This window comes from Microcebus murinus, chromosome 4, assembly GCF_040939455.1.
Source record: "Microcebus murinus isolate Inina chromosome 4, M.murinus_Inina_mat1.0, whole genome shotgun sequence".
In the NCBI taxonomy this organism is placed as follows: domain Eukaryota; kingdom Metazoa; phylum Chordata; class Mammalia; order Primates; family Cheirogaleidae; genus Microcebus; species Microcebus murinus.
The window spans coordinates 76,466,848-76,479,456 of NC_134107.1; the positions used below are offsets into that span (position 1 = coordinate 76,466,848).

Consider the following 12,609-nt stretch of genomic DNA (forward strand, 5'->3'; position numbering starts at 1 on the left):
GGAGCCCACCACACGCTGCCAGGTGGGAGAATTGTTCTCAAGTCCTGAGTGGCAGCTCTACTTCCTACTAAATCGCCAAAGAACAGATGGAGTCCAGGTTAAGAAGCAGAGATTCATGACTACAGAAGAGGGAACTTGTCAGCAGACTCAATGGAAGAAACACTACACGAAGAGGCAGGGGGTCCTCCCTGGCTACTTACCGTCATCTGTAGGACGTGGGGGTTGGTGGCCGGCCTTCGTGCTCCCTTCATCTAATCTGCCTTGGTCCCCATTTTAAAGGTCACCAGCTGTGACCTAATTACAAGTCCAAGAGGCACAGTCCACACACTCAAAATAAATTTTATTGAGACTGGAGCAACTCACGATAAACAGCTCTTTACAGCACATTGGGACAACTCAAGTTTCATAAATTTCCACATTCACAAATACAAAAATCACTTTTTACTCTGGGCATACAGGGAACGGAGGGGAGGGGGCAGACCTAATGGGCCATAGGTGGGTGCTCCCCCAGAGAGGGTTTCTCTGGAACTTGGCAGTACATATGGTCACCAACGAACAGTGGTTAGACTTAACAATTTTTTGACATTACAACTGTATGAAAGTGATACGCATTTGGGAGAAACTATACTTCCAGAACTCACACAACAAAATTCAGTTTTTTACTTTCAGTACAGTATCCAATAAATTACATGAGATAGTCAATACTTTGTGATAAAATAGGCTTGTGTTGGATGATTTTTGCCTCACTGTAGGCTAATGTTAAGTGCTCTGAGCATGTTTAAGGTAGGTTAGGCTAAGCTACAGTGTTTGGTAGGTTAGATGTATTAAATGCATTTTGACTTACAATATTTTCAACTTGGAGAGGTTTACCAAGATGTAAGTCAAGGACATCTGTATTCCTAGACATCCTCAGAGAGGAGTGAAGCTTCCCCATCAGTCCCAGAGCAGGGCAGGCTTTCCGTATCCCTGCCGCCTGTTCTCACGCTGGTTCACAGCATTTCTTTGGCAGCATTAGCTACTTCTTGACGCGACAGAGACAATAAATACAGGCACATAGCCATTTGGCATGAAAATCCCACTTGGGAATCTCCATGGGCTTAGAGGACTCTCTCAGTCCAATGAAAGTCACTTTTTTTGCCCACTATTTAGTAGGTACGTTTTTAAAATTTTGTATCTTGAAAATTTTCAAACGTCTTCCTAAACGAACCTCCCTGGTTCGTTATAGGGAAGCAGACGATGGAACCAAGTTCAGTTTCAATTACCAGCCAAGGGACCCTAAGTGAATCTAGGACTCCTTCCCCCCCACATCTCAGTTTCCTACTCAGTTGCACAGCCTTGCTTTGCTTTCGGGATCTATCTGGGGCTAGAAGGAAACCTAAAGCCAGTGTGATATTAGCAATTATCTGGGTGACACAGTGAGTCACATAGGACCAGATGGAAGGTGATGAAAATAATCTGTCTCTGGAATGAGATTTCTCTAGCAAGCTGGGCCCTGAAGGAACAAGGTTCCTTAAGGATTCCATATTCAACACCTGAACCACTAGGATGATATTGCCAGCGAGTCTTCTTTCAGGAACTGGTGTGGAAAAAAAAAAACAAAAAACAAAAAACTCATTATTCAGACGACACAGAGAAATGACCTGTCTAGACAGCTTGGGAGGATGAGGCGTCTAAGCACAATTATTTCTAGCATGTTGGAAAGCCTGCTCCCTCATCTCCTGTGAAAACAGGGCCGTGTTTTACCACCCCGTGTGTTTGCGTGATTGCAAGAGAGAAAGAACTATGCCTCCTGCCTGAGTTCTGTTCCTTGGCAAATCATGGTGGCGGCTGTCTGAGGAGAAGGCACTTCCGCCAGGCCCTTCCCACCACTGGCTATGAGATAGGGCCAGTTCTGTCCGTGTGGTTACTGTTTTCACTTTGGTGACACTGTCTCCTCTCTTCTCCAACTCTGCTGGTGGACACTACTCCTGGAGAGGGTCTCAGAAATACTCTACTGTGCCCCTGTTTCTGGTGGATCATTACAGTTCAAATGGAAAATGAAAATCAGAATGAAAAAAAAAGCTGTGCAGACACACAAAAGAAAATGTTGCAAACAAATCCACAGCACGTTAACGGAAGTTATCACAAATGGATAGGATAAGGGAGTCATTTTTTAATTTTTTTCTTTGTGTTTTTCTGAATTTTTCAGTGACAAGAATAATTTCTCTTTGCTTTAAGGAATCCAAATTGGTCCATTCTTATCTATATAGGGCCAGGCCACTGAAGACTTGCAATTTATCACGGTCCTGTGATTTTAGAAAGCGAGGCATGAAACCTCCATGCCGGCTCTGGCTTGCTAATGTTTCCCTGGCCAATGAACCTGCGTGAGGCAGAGCTCTGGGCACCTGGGTCACCCGTCCCCACAGTATGACTCAGGCTTCCTTTAGGGACACCCAATGGCAGGAAGGGCTGTAAGGCAGCAGCTGCCTGACAGATGGAGGCAGTTGACTGGCTCAGTGCCCATCTGGGCCAAAGTTGTCCTCGGTTCACTCCCTCAGGGATCCAGGGTGCTATTCCTCACAGCACTTCTTAGATGGGAATTTATGAACACATGTTTAGTTGGTAGTTGCCTTTTAGTCTTCACATCACATGGGGCTAGGAGGCTGGACGTAGTTTCCTACGAGCTCGAGAGTCCTGCGGCTGCCAGCACTGTGAAGATGTGTGTGAGAGAGCAAGCTCTTTCCCAGGCTCAGCTGGAAACAGACTCCTCCGCTGCCCCTTCCCAGCCTCCTCTAACTCATCGCCACAATGGGTTCCACAGACGACAGGTCTGTCTTCCCAGCCTGGAGTTGGGAGGAGGGCAAGAGGTTATTGGCTAGTGGAGGAGCCTTCCGGCCATTGCTCTTCTCTGTCCAAGCCACCCTGAAGGAAGGGACTGGGGACGGTGGCCTATCCTCCTGAGGCTTGGGCGGCCTTTGGCACATGCTCAGTAATGACTTTAGCTCCACCCTGAAGTTCTCGTTCAGCCAGCAGTAGATGAAGGGGTTGTAGCAGGTGCTGCTCATGGCGAACCAGTGGAAGGCGAAGTAGAGGGCATTGTTGGTGCGGATGACCTTGCTGGACAGGAGGAGGACGTAGCAGTTGAGGGGGAACCAGCAGAGGGCGAAGAGGACCACCACCAGCATCAACATCTTGATGGTCTTCTTCTTTTTGCGCCGCAGGGCAAGGTACTGCTCCGTGGTCACGTCGCCGATGGTGTTGCACAGCCACAGCTTCTTGGCCACCCGGGCGTAGGCCACAGAGATGATGAGGAGGGGCAGGATGTAAAGCAGGATGAAGGTGGCCAAGTCCAGGTACTTCCAGAAGAGGTCAGCTGGCTCGGGGAAGTCGGGCAGGCAGAGCGAACGCACGGTGTCCTCGCTGTGGGTAGAAGGAAGGGAGGGAGAGAGAAGAGAAGGTGACACGGGATATTAGTGCACAAAGGCTTCATCCCTGGGAGCACTGGGCTCCCCCTCCTCTGGGGTCCTGGTACCTACACCTGTACCTGCCTTTATCTCAGACCCTGCTTCTAAGGAGTCTCGTCTAAACAGCTATAAAATGACAAAAATCACTCTAAGATCATTCATTCATTCATTCAGTGAATGTGTGCTGAAGGCTTGTAACGTGAAGACAGTAAGCTAAGTGTTGAGATCACCGAGGTAGCAAAATCAGACGCAGGGCCAGTTCTTCCCAAACCAGCGGTAGATCACCTTTAATGAACTAGTTTGCAGTTGCTGAAAACGGAGCGTTTGAAAGAAAGACATCCTCGTTCAGTGAGAGCATATGATAAAGAGAACTGAGAGGAGGTGGGGGAGGTAGAGAAGCCGGCCTCAGACAGAGGGCATGCATATGCGTCTCGCATCTCATTTGTGGCTTGTGTGAGAGAATTTAAGCTCATGTTAAGGCCTTGGCGATTCCCATCTCGGGCTGTGGGACCGCACGCCCCCTGGTGACAGAAGCCGATAACTACCGCCTGGTCCTGCAGACCAACTGGAAGGAGTAAGGAGGAAGCGAGTGGTTGACAAGAGAGAAAGCAGGGAAAGTGCAGAGCACACGCATGCACCCAGAGCACACGCATGCACCCAGAGCACACGCATGCACCCGGAGGCAACAGGATGGGAGCCAGGCAAAAAGAACAGCTCAGGGAGGCAGGTGCTAGTTACTCTGAGCACGGTGGGTTCCCTGGGGGCTCAGATTTCCCTCTATTGAGCTCCGGGTCCCTGCCTGGCTCAGGAGAAGGCACAGCGCTTGCTCCTCTGGGTCCCCAGACTGCTCTCTACGAAGTCACCTTACCTGTACTTGAAGGTGAATAACTTCTGGCAGATAGCATGCGGGAGCGAAAAGAACGTAGCCATGGTCCAGATGACAGCGATGTAGATGACACCCTTTGTGATAGAGATCCGGGGTTTTAACGGATGCATAATAACCTGGTGGACAGGCAGAGTGTGTCACTAGCTGGAGAAGGTTAGAGGCAAATGAGAAATCTGGATGATGCAGCTCACATGTCACATAAGGCAGGTCCCTTTTATAAAGTCAAGCACCCCTCACACTCATGACTGAGGCCCTGAGCTGCACCAGGTAGCTGCTCGGGGTGGGGGTCCAGCCATGCCCCACCCCGCAGCCCACCTCGGGGGGGTGGAAAGAGGGGGTCACCTGGATTCACAGACTCCTAGCAGTTCAAATGTCTCCTGCTGGTCATACCCAGGCAGAGCCAGGGCCCAGGGAGAGAACCAGGGAGGGCTCCCGGAGGTCTGCTCGCGGGAGGTCTGTTCACACGGAACCACGGCAAAGCCGGCACAGGAACGAGCCCGTGGTCAGCTTCCACCTCCTCAGGATCCGAGCTCGCCCTCCCAGGATTCCAGACCCCTGAGGTTGTGCAGGGCTCTGAGAGGGCCTGAGCTGACAGACACGAAGAGGAAACTCTCATCATTTATCACAGTGTTTGCTCACAGCACTGTCTATGAAAGCCGCGGCTAAAATCGCAGCGGGGCCCAGCTTTCCCGCGCCTGTAATAAAGCCATGATGTAGGCTTCGGGCTGAAACCCATCTTGAAATTGCCACTGTCTGTCAATCAATTCTCCTCAAATATTCAAATAAAGATTTGGGAGTTTAAAACCATCCTCCTTTTAAGATGAAAACATTATTTTTTCAAAAAGGCATTTTGGGGTAGGTGAGTCCAGGGTCAGGGGGAGAGGGCAGAAAGCTGCCACTGCCTCAGCGTGCCATCCCCGGGCATTCTGCCCGTGTCCTGAGGATTTTGTTTTCTCCCAGTGTTTTCAAGCTTCTGTGGGAGGAAGTGACAAGGCCTCAGAAGCTGACCCATGCATCTCCATTCTGGACTTGGCCATGTCTGCCCCTCACATGCCTGTGATCAGATTGCTGCGGGAAGTGGCAGCCTGGGGCAGAGGCCCTAAACACCGCTCAAGGACTCCATGGGCTTTGGGAGAGGACCCCATGTTTGGGTATATGTCACAGCAATGTGGCCAACATGAGCAAGACTCACCCCCCACACCCATCCCTCAGACCTGTCTTTAACTCACGGGTCAGCTCTCAGCAGTGTTAGCAGGGGTAAGCAGAGGCCAGGTAAAGGTGATCCAAGCCCTTCCCATTGAATTAGGGGAGGTTAAGAAAAGGCAGGAGATATTTCTATGCAAACTTCTCACACTTTGTACTAAAGCATCTGCTACATAAATAAAGAGTTGATTCTTACTAAATTATGGCATTTCAGAGATAAAGAGAGCTCAAAGTTTGGCTAGTCTAATCCCTCATCAGATGCACGAATCTTCTCTAAAACATCCCTATCAAGTTGTCATCCAGACTTTGCTTACATACATCTGGAGGCACGAAACTCATTACCTCCCAGGCAGGTTTGTCCGCCTTGGATACCTCTATGAGAAAATTCTCCCTCATACTGAACTGTATCTTTGAATCTGCACGTTTGAAGCCTCCTATCCCCTGGTCCTTGTTGCATCTCTTGGTGCTATTCAGTTAAGTCTCATTTCTCTTTGTCCTGGTGGCTCTTACGATACTGGCCTTGTAGGTTCCTTTGAGTTTTCTCAGAGCAGGATGGTCTAATGATCAGAGCGTGGGTTTGGAGCCGGGCAGGTCTCAGTCCTAATCCTAGCTTCATTAACAGGCACGTGATCTTCAGAAAGCCATGCATGCTCTTTTCTAAGCCCCCGTCCCTTGATTTAGCAGCAGTCTAAGCACATGACATGGGCTCCTTGAGTTCGCAGGTGCAAGGTGCCTGGCATAGAGCCGTCCTCTTCTGTGTCCTGTTCAGTTCCCGTCACCATAACTGCCCAGGTGCTTGCGATGGGGCCAGGGCAGCGAGCAGAGCCTTCCTGACCCGGGACAATGCCCTACTCCAATGCCTGCTCCTGCCACCTGAACGTCCTAGCTTGTTTTCCTCCTCAACAGCCGGGCCAGTGAATATCTATCTCCCACTCAGAAGCCTTGTCTCTGATCTGCAATTGTTTGTCACTTTCTTTTTATCTGATTTTCCAGGTTTGTTTTTCTACCCCTACAAGCAAGCTTATTAAGACAGAAAATGAGTCTTCATTGCAACAACAAACTGGGAACAACTTTCTGCAACGACTGGGACAAACGGTTTAATGTCCCTAGTCTATGTGCTCACATTCAACAATAAGAAGATAAACACACTTATTGGAAACTGGGCTAAAACACTGTCTTGAGAGCCCCTGCAATGCCCTGGAAAGCAAAGCAGAGCGGGGAGGACAGAGCGCTGGGGGTAGGTGTGCTCACCTGGTGGCGGTCCACCGCGATGGCCGTCAGCGTCAGTGCAGAGACGTGCAGGGAGCAGTACTGGGCAAAGCGGCTGACGTGGCACATGCCCTTCCCGAACACCCATGTGCTGTTCACAAAGCGGACCTGGAGAGGAGCCCACAGAGGTCAGGAGACAGACAGGGCCTGACTGTGACACCGACACCTACCAGAGGTCTCTGGGGAGCATACCCTTTGGGAGGCCTCTCCCAGCTCCTGCCTTCTTTCCATCTACAATGCTGAATTGTGGATCAAACATGATTTTCTCCAGCAAAATTCATCCTTGTTCATTCAGTTCAGCAAACCTTGATCATGCTTCTGGGCCAGGCCCTGTTAGGTACCACGAAAGCTTGGGAAGGATGTGGGCTATGGAGTTGGACTTCCCACCTCTAATAGTTTCTTACTGTACAGTCTTGGGCAAGATATGTGATCTCTCTGAACCTGTTTTCTCATTTGCATAAAAACGGGGGGGGGGCTTCAAAATCCCTACCTTATAGACTTAGTGTAAGGATTACATTTTTTTTAAGTCCATAAAGGCTGGAACACAGTGTCTAGAAGATTGTTAGAAAGCTATTATTAGAAAGAAATAATATCTATCTTTACATGTAATAATAGAATTCATTCTTGGGCCATACAAGTTCAGTCTAGTGGAGAAGACACATCTGAAAAGTCACAACTGAAAAGCGTGTGGGCTGTGCTAGCACATCTTGGCTAAACTGGCCTTGAGACTTATCATCTGGGAAGGAGACCCAGGGCCCTGGAGAGGTGTGGCAGGGAGAGATGACAAGCTCCCAGAACAGGGTAGGGCCCTGGGAGCAGCATAGCCCGCATCCCACTTCATCCAGGGCTATTTGCTCGTTCAATTAGTACTTGAGCAGCTCCTGTAATGTCCCATGCCCGAGAGAGACTGAGCACCCATTCTGATTAAGGAGCTTCCGGTCTGGGCAGACGAGGGCTCAACTAACTAGAATGCAAGACAGAAAGTGTCAGTGCTCTACAGAGGCCCAGACAAAGGGCGATGGGCCCGACAGGTAGGGATGGGAGTGGGCAGAGGCAGAGAGATGATTGAGATAGAAATAGGGCAAGTCAGCCCAACGAAAGAGTATAGTGTAGTGATTGACAGCAGAGTGTTGCCACTGATAGCTGTCACCTTGAACAGCTCTGAGCCTCACTTTCCTCGTCTGTAAAATGGGGCTAACCTTGTCACATGCTTGTTATGAAAACCAAATAAGATAGATAACACATGTACAGTAGGTACAACACTCCCCAGTATGTGGTAAGTACTTAACCCTTAAACCGCCATCATTATAATACAACATATGGGACATTGGTAGTGAGGAAGGATGTGCACATGTGGAGACGAGAATAAGATATGGGCACTGGATCAGAAATCCCAGGACCTGCTTGGGGACTAAGGAGTGGATTGATTTGGCTGGAGTGTGTGGACGAGAGTCACGATGAGTCTAGCCAGGTCTTCAAACCAGGACAGCAGACCCCAGGGACTTTACTCTATTTTGGCTAGGCAGGGAGGAGCCCTTGAAGCTTTTGAGCAGTCCTGTAATATTAAAGAGCTAGAAATCTTCAGCTACTCCTACTTCTCACCCCGACATTCAGTGAAATACCAAAGCCAACCAGTTCTGCCTCCCGATGGTTTTCAAATGTATTTCCTCTTCTTCAGTCCCAAGGCCACAGCCCTCATGGGGTCCCTATCATCTCTCACCTGGGCTGTGACAGCCTCCTAACAGCTTTCCTTGCTCTCCGGGTTTGTCCCCTTGTAATTCAGCCTTCACACTGCTGACAGCATTTTTCTTAACCAAAATCAGATTGTTGTCACCCTCCTGATTAGAATCATCGTGGCTCACGGGACAGAGCCACATGCCGTAGGAGTGTCCAGGCCCATTCTCAACCTGGCCCGGCTATTCTTTCTGGCCCACACCCATCCCCCCTCCCCTGCCCGCTCCTCCACTGGGCATCGCATCTCTGCTATGTTGCCCCAGTTGCTCTAAGTTCCCTCAACACACCGTGAACTTTGATGCCCCCTTGCCTTTGTTCTCTCCCGCCCCTCTGTCTGCACTAAGTGTTCATCTCGACCTGGGACATTCCTACTCAACCAGGTCCCATTGGAATGCCATATTCTTTGTAAAGTCTCCTTTGACTCTCTCGGGGGACTCTGGTAGGTCAGAATGAAAGGCTCCCTCCTCCAGGCTCCACCACATTCTGGGCATGTCTTTAGCATGGGAATTGTAGGCAATTGTGTGCTTTTCTCTGGATGATCAGAGCTGGGCTTCATGCTGACTGGAGTGTGTGAAGTGGATTGGAAGGGAGACGGGAAAAAAGGAGTCTGTCACCAACCAGCTGAATGCAGAACATCTTGCCCAGTTGAATACCTCCCCTGATCCTTTTCCCTCCCCCTACTTGCCAACACCTTGTAAGCTCAAATAGGAGTTTGGATTGGGGAAATTCTATGGGTCAGGTTCAAGGCCAGGCTGCTTTGCCTAATGCTGGAGGGGATGAAGCGGTGCTGGGTTCTCAGGACCTTGACATCCCCTGTCTCACAGAAGATCGTCTGGCTCTTAGCTAGCCTGAGGTCTGGGGCCTCCCCACCCCTTCCTGTGTCAGCTGCAGATCCAGCCTTGCATCCTGGCTCTGGGAAGCAGCACAAAGACCATGATCTGTGGCCTTCCAGTACCCAACTGGGTGGTGGCCCAGCTAAACCCACCATTGCAGGTTCTCAGGTCAGAAATCAAGGGAGGAGCCAAGGGGAGCCAGACAGGCTGCTGCCTTGTGCTTCAAGACAGCCAGGGAGGAGGGGAAGTATTTGAAAGCCCCCTGGTCTTGGCTAGTGCCGAGGGGACCCTGAGTGGCCATCAATAGGTTAGAAAGAGGCTGGAAGGAGAGAAAGAAAAGTCCATGATTTGGAGCAGTAGACACTAAACATGCTGCAAGAGTACCCTCTACTCCCAGTGGAAAGACCTCTGGATGGAGTTAGGGGATGTAATTCTCATCCTGGCTCTGCCAGTTACTAGCCAGGTGGCCTTGGACAAGGGATTGGACCTCTCTGTGCCTTAGTTTCCTCATCTGTAAAATGTGAGCAATGTTCTCATAAGTGAGGACAAGAGAGAGAAGGTGAGAATACTTTTTAAATGTAAGGCTTGGAAGGATGTTCACACCGGTTGTTGGACTTATGGGGGTCCATCCTCTTCTTTTTGCTTGTGGGTTACTTCTGGTTTTGTGTTATGTGCATGTGTGTGTGTGTGTGAGAGAGAGAGAGAGAGAGAGAGAGAGAGAGAGAGAGAGATACAGAGATGGAGAGGGATAAACAGAAACCGCTTTGGTAATAACTCAAATAATAGTAGTTATTCCATAAATTGATAAATATAACACACTACAGAAACATGCGTTATAACTGTCATTACGATTGCTCAGTCATCGCCCTCACTCCCAAATCATCCATGAGAGCCACACTCTCTGGTCCCAGATGGAGAGATATGACCACGAATGCCAAGTAGCCAGGGCTTGAGAAGGAAGCCAGTTAACCACGCATTTGCAAATGCCAGGGGCCTGCCCAGATCTGGCGCTCAAGCCCACCTCACCCTCATTCATTCCCCAACACAGACCTCCCCCACAGCCTCATTGTCAAACCACAGAAGGGAAATGCACTTTAAATAAGCGGTCAGGGAAATGCACTTAAGCTTCCATTAACAGTTAGCAATTGTTTGATATTTCAGTTGCAGCACAAAGCAGCATCCCGTGGGTAGGAGGTGGGCATTTAACAGGCTGCACTTCAGAGGGTGGGGAGGTGACCTAATAATCTCTGCTGACATTTCGGGGACTTCGATTTACTGCTCAATTATCAAGCAAACCCATGCCTGCTGAAATTAAACAGGAAATGGGCATTTATTTACAGCCGGCTGCAGGTTCTCAAATCATTGACCTAATGCCATCGGCTGCAGAAGCTCTGGCTTAGAGGTGAGGAGAGAGAAAGCAGGGAGGGCGGGTGACGGAAAAACAAAACCACAGAGGCGCTGACAAGAAGAAAAAGAGATGAGAGGTGAAGAGATCGAGGCAGACGAATAGAGAAACACAAGGACAGAAAAAGAAATAGAGGCAAAGAAGAAACACAGACTTCAGAGAGAGACGAAGACTGACAGGAAAGATTAAGAAACACAGGAGAGAGCTGAGAGATGAGAAACTGGAGGGGAGAAAGCAAGAGAGAAAAGAGACCAGGACGGGAGGAAGACAGGCAGAGGAGACAGAAATGAGGAGGAGGAAGAGAAACTGTGGCGGAGAGAGGAGAGAGCAGGGGGGACCCAGGGAGAGAGCCGGAGAGTGACAGAGGGGCTTGAGCGAGGAGAGGGAGACTGAGGCAGCGGGGCGGGGGGAGCCTGCCGGCAGGCTTACCAGCGTGAAGGGAGTGTTGAGTAGCGTGATCATTATGTCGGCGACCGCCAGGTTGACGATGAAGAGGCTGGTGGCCGAGTGCATTCGCTGGTTCTTGAAGATGACATGACAGACCAGGACGTTGCCGAAGAGCGAGAAGACGATGATGAAGGAGTAAGCCACGATGAGCAGGGCTTTCACCGTGGGGTTCTGGGACTCGGCCCCGTAGCGCCTCCTGCCCACAAAGTTCTGCCAGTCGGAGAAGCTGTAGTTGTTCCAGGGGAAGAAGTGCGAGGCGTTGGGCGCGGCCAGGGCCGCCTCCGGGCCCCGCTCGTCCGCCCGGCCCTCGGGGCGCTCGGTGGCCCGCGCCAAGTGCAGGAGGCAGAGCAGCAAGAAGTGAGGGACCATTTTGCAGGAGCGGGCGGGCGGGCGCAGGGGCGCAGGGAGCCGAGCGCGCCCCGGCCGTCCCGGGAGGCACGCAGCCCCCGACCCGCCGCGCGCAGCCACCAGCCCTCGGTCGCTGCGCTCGCTCCGCGTCTGTTTGAGCACTTTTATATCTCTGCTCCCACCAGGCTGCTAGCGAGCGCCTCTGCCCATTGGCAGCGCGGCGACGGTGACGCGCTCGGGCTCCCCCCGCAGTGCTGGCGGCGCGGCGGCTGCCCCCACGCCCGCCGGCTCCCGCTCCGGCTTCAACTCCTCCGGCGGGGCTGCCGGGTCCGCCAGCGCGCCAACGCGTTCGCTGCGTCTGCGTCCCTCCTGGGAAGGAAGCAGGCAGGCAGGTGGAAGATGCCCACGGGGACGGGTTGGGACTTTGTGGGGTCATACTGCCGAGACCGGGTCTGCTGGGTCTCCTTGTTCAGTGACAAGGATGAATTCCGTTTGTTTCCATCTGAGCTGTAGCCTTGGCACAGTTTCAATACCGAGGTGGATCACTGAGTCCCCGCGGTTCCCGGAACAAGGCAAACAGCGAAATAGAGACGTTCGGGGTTCACCAAGCCCCCTGGACATCCAGATTTCCGACGTGCTGGCGGGCTTATTAAAGGCTTACTGTGTCTTTCACAGCGCCCAGGAACGCAATGTGGGGAGCTTTGTCTCCCAAGGAAGTTCTTCAAGGCAGTTTCGACAGGATCAAAGAAACAAAGGAACTAGGCGCTTAGCTATGTGGCCGTGGAAGTTTGCAGTAGCCATATCTTTAAGGGATATTATGACCCACGCTGTTTTTCCTTTCTCACTTACTTCTTCAGGAAACCTTGGTATCTTGGTCGCCTGTTTTCACCCCCACTGTGCAAACTCCCCCAGGCAGCCACTCACCTGCCTGATCCTGCAGTTAAGACCATGAGCTCTGGAATCAGGGTCTAATTCCAGCATTGTCACTTCCTAGCTGTGAAATCTTGGGAAAGCTATTTAACTTCTTTGGCCTTGGTTAAA

General features: G+C 51.0%; 1 protein-coding gene across 1 annotated transcript; it reads right to left on the reverse strand.

Moving 5' to 3' along the window:
- Positions 1-329: 329 nt before the first annotated feature.
- Positions 330-11,699, reverse strand: GPR83 (G protein-coupled receptor 83). The gene is made up of 4 exons (XM_012739683.3): positions 11,203-11,699; positions 6,784-6,909; positions 4,312-4,445; positions 330-3,399 (listed from the first exon to the last, which is right to left on the reverse strand). The coding sequence occupies exons 1-4, from the start codon at positions 11,587-11,589 to the stop codon at positions 2,772-2,774; spliced, it is 1,275 nt and encodes a 424-aa protein (XP_012595137.1). The 5' UTR covers positions 11,590-11,699; the 3' UTR covers positions 330-2,771.
- Between the last annotated feature and the right edge of the window lie 910 nt (positions 11,700-12,609).

Coding starts and splice junctions, on each gene's coding strand:
- GPR83 (XM_012739683.3), bottom strand. CDS start 11,589: ATGGTCCCTCACTTCTTGCTGCTCTGCCTCCTGCACTTGGCGCGGGCC. Junction 6,910..11,202: donor TCAACACTCCCTTCACGCTG/GTAAGCCTGCCG, acceptor GCTCCTCTCCAG/GTCCGCTTTGTGAACAGCAC. Junction 3,400..4,311: donor TTATTCACCTTCAAGTACAG/GTAAGGTGACTT, acceptor TTCTACCCACAG/CGAGGACACCGTGCGTTCGC.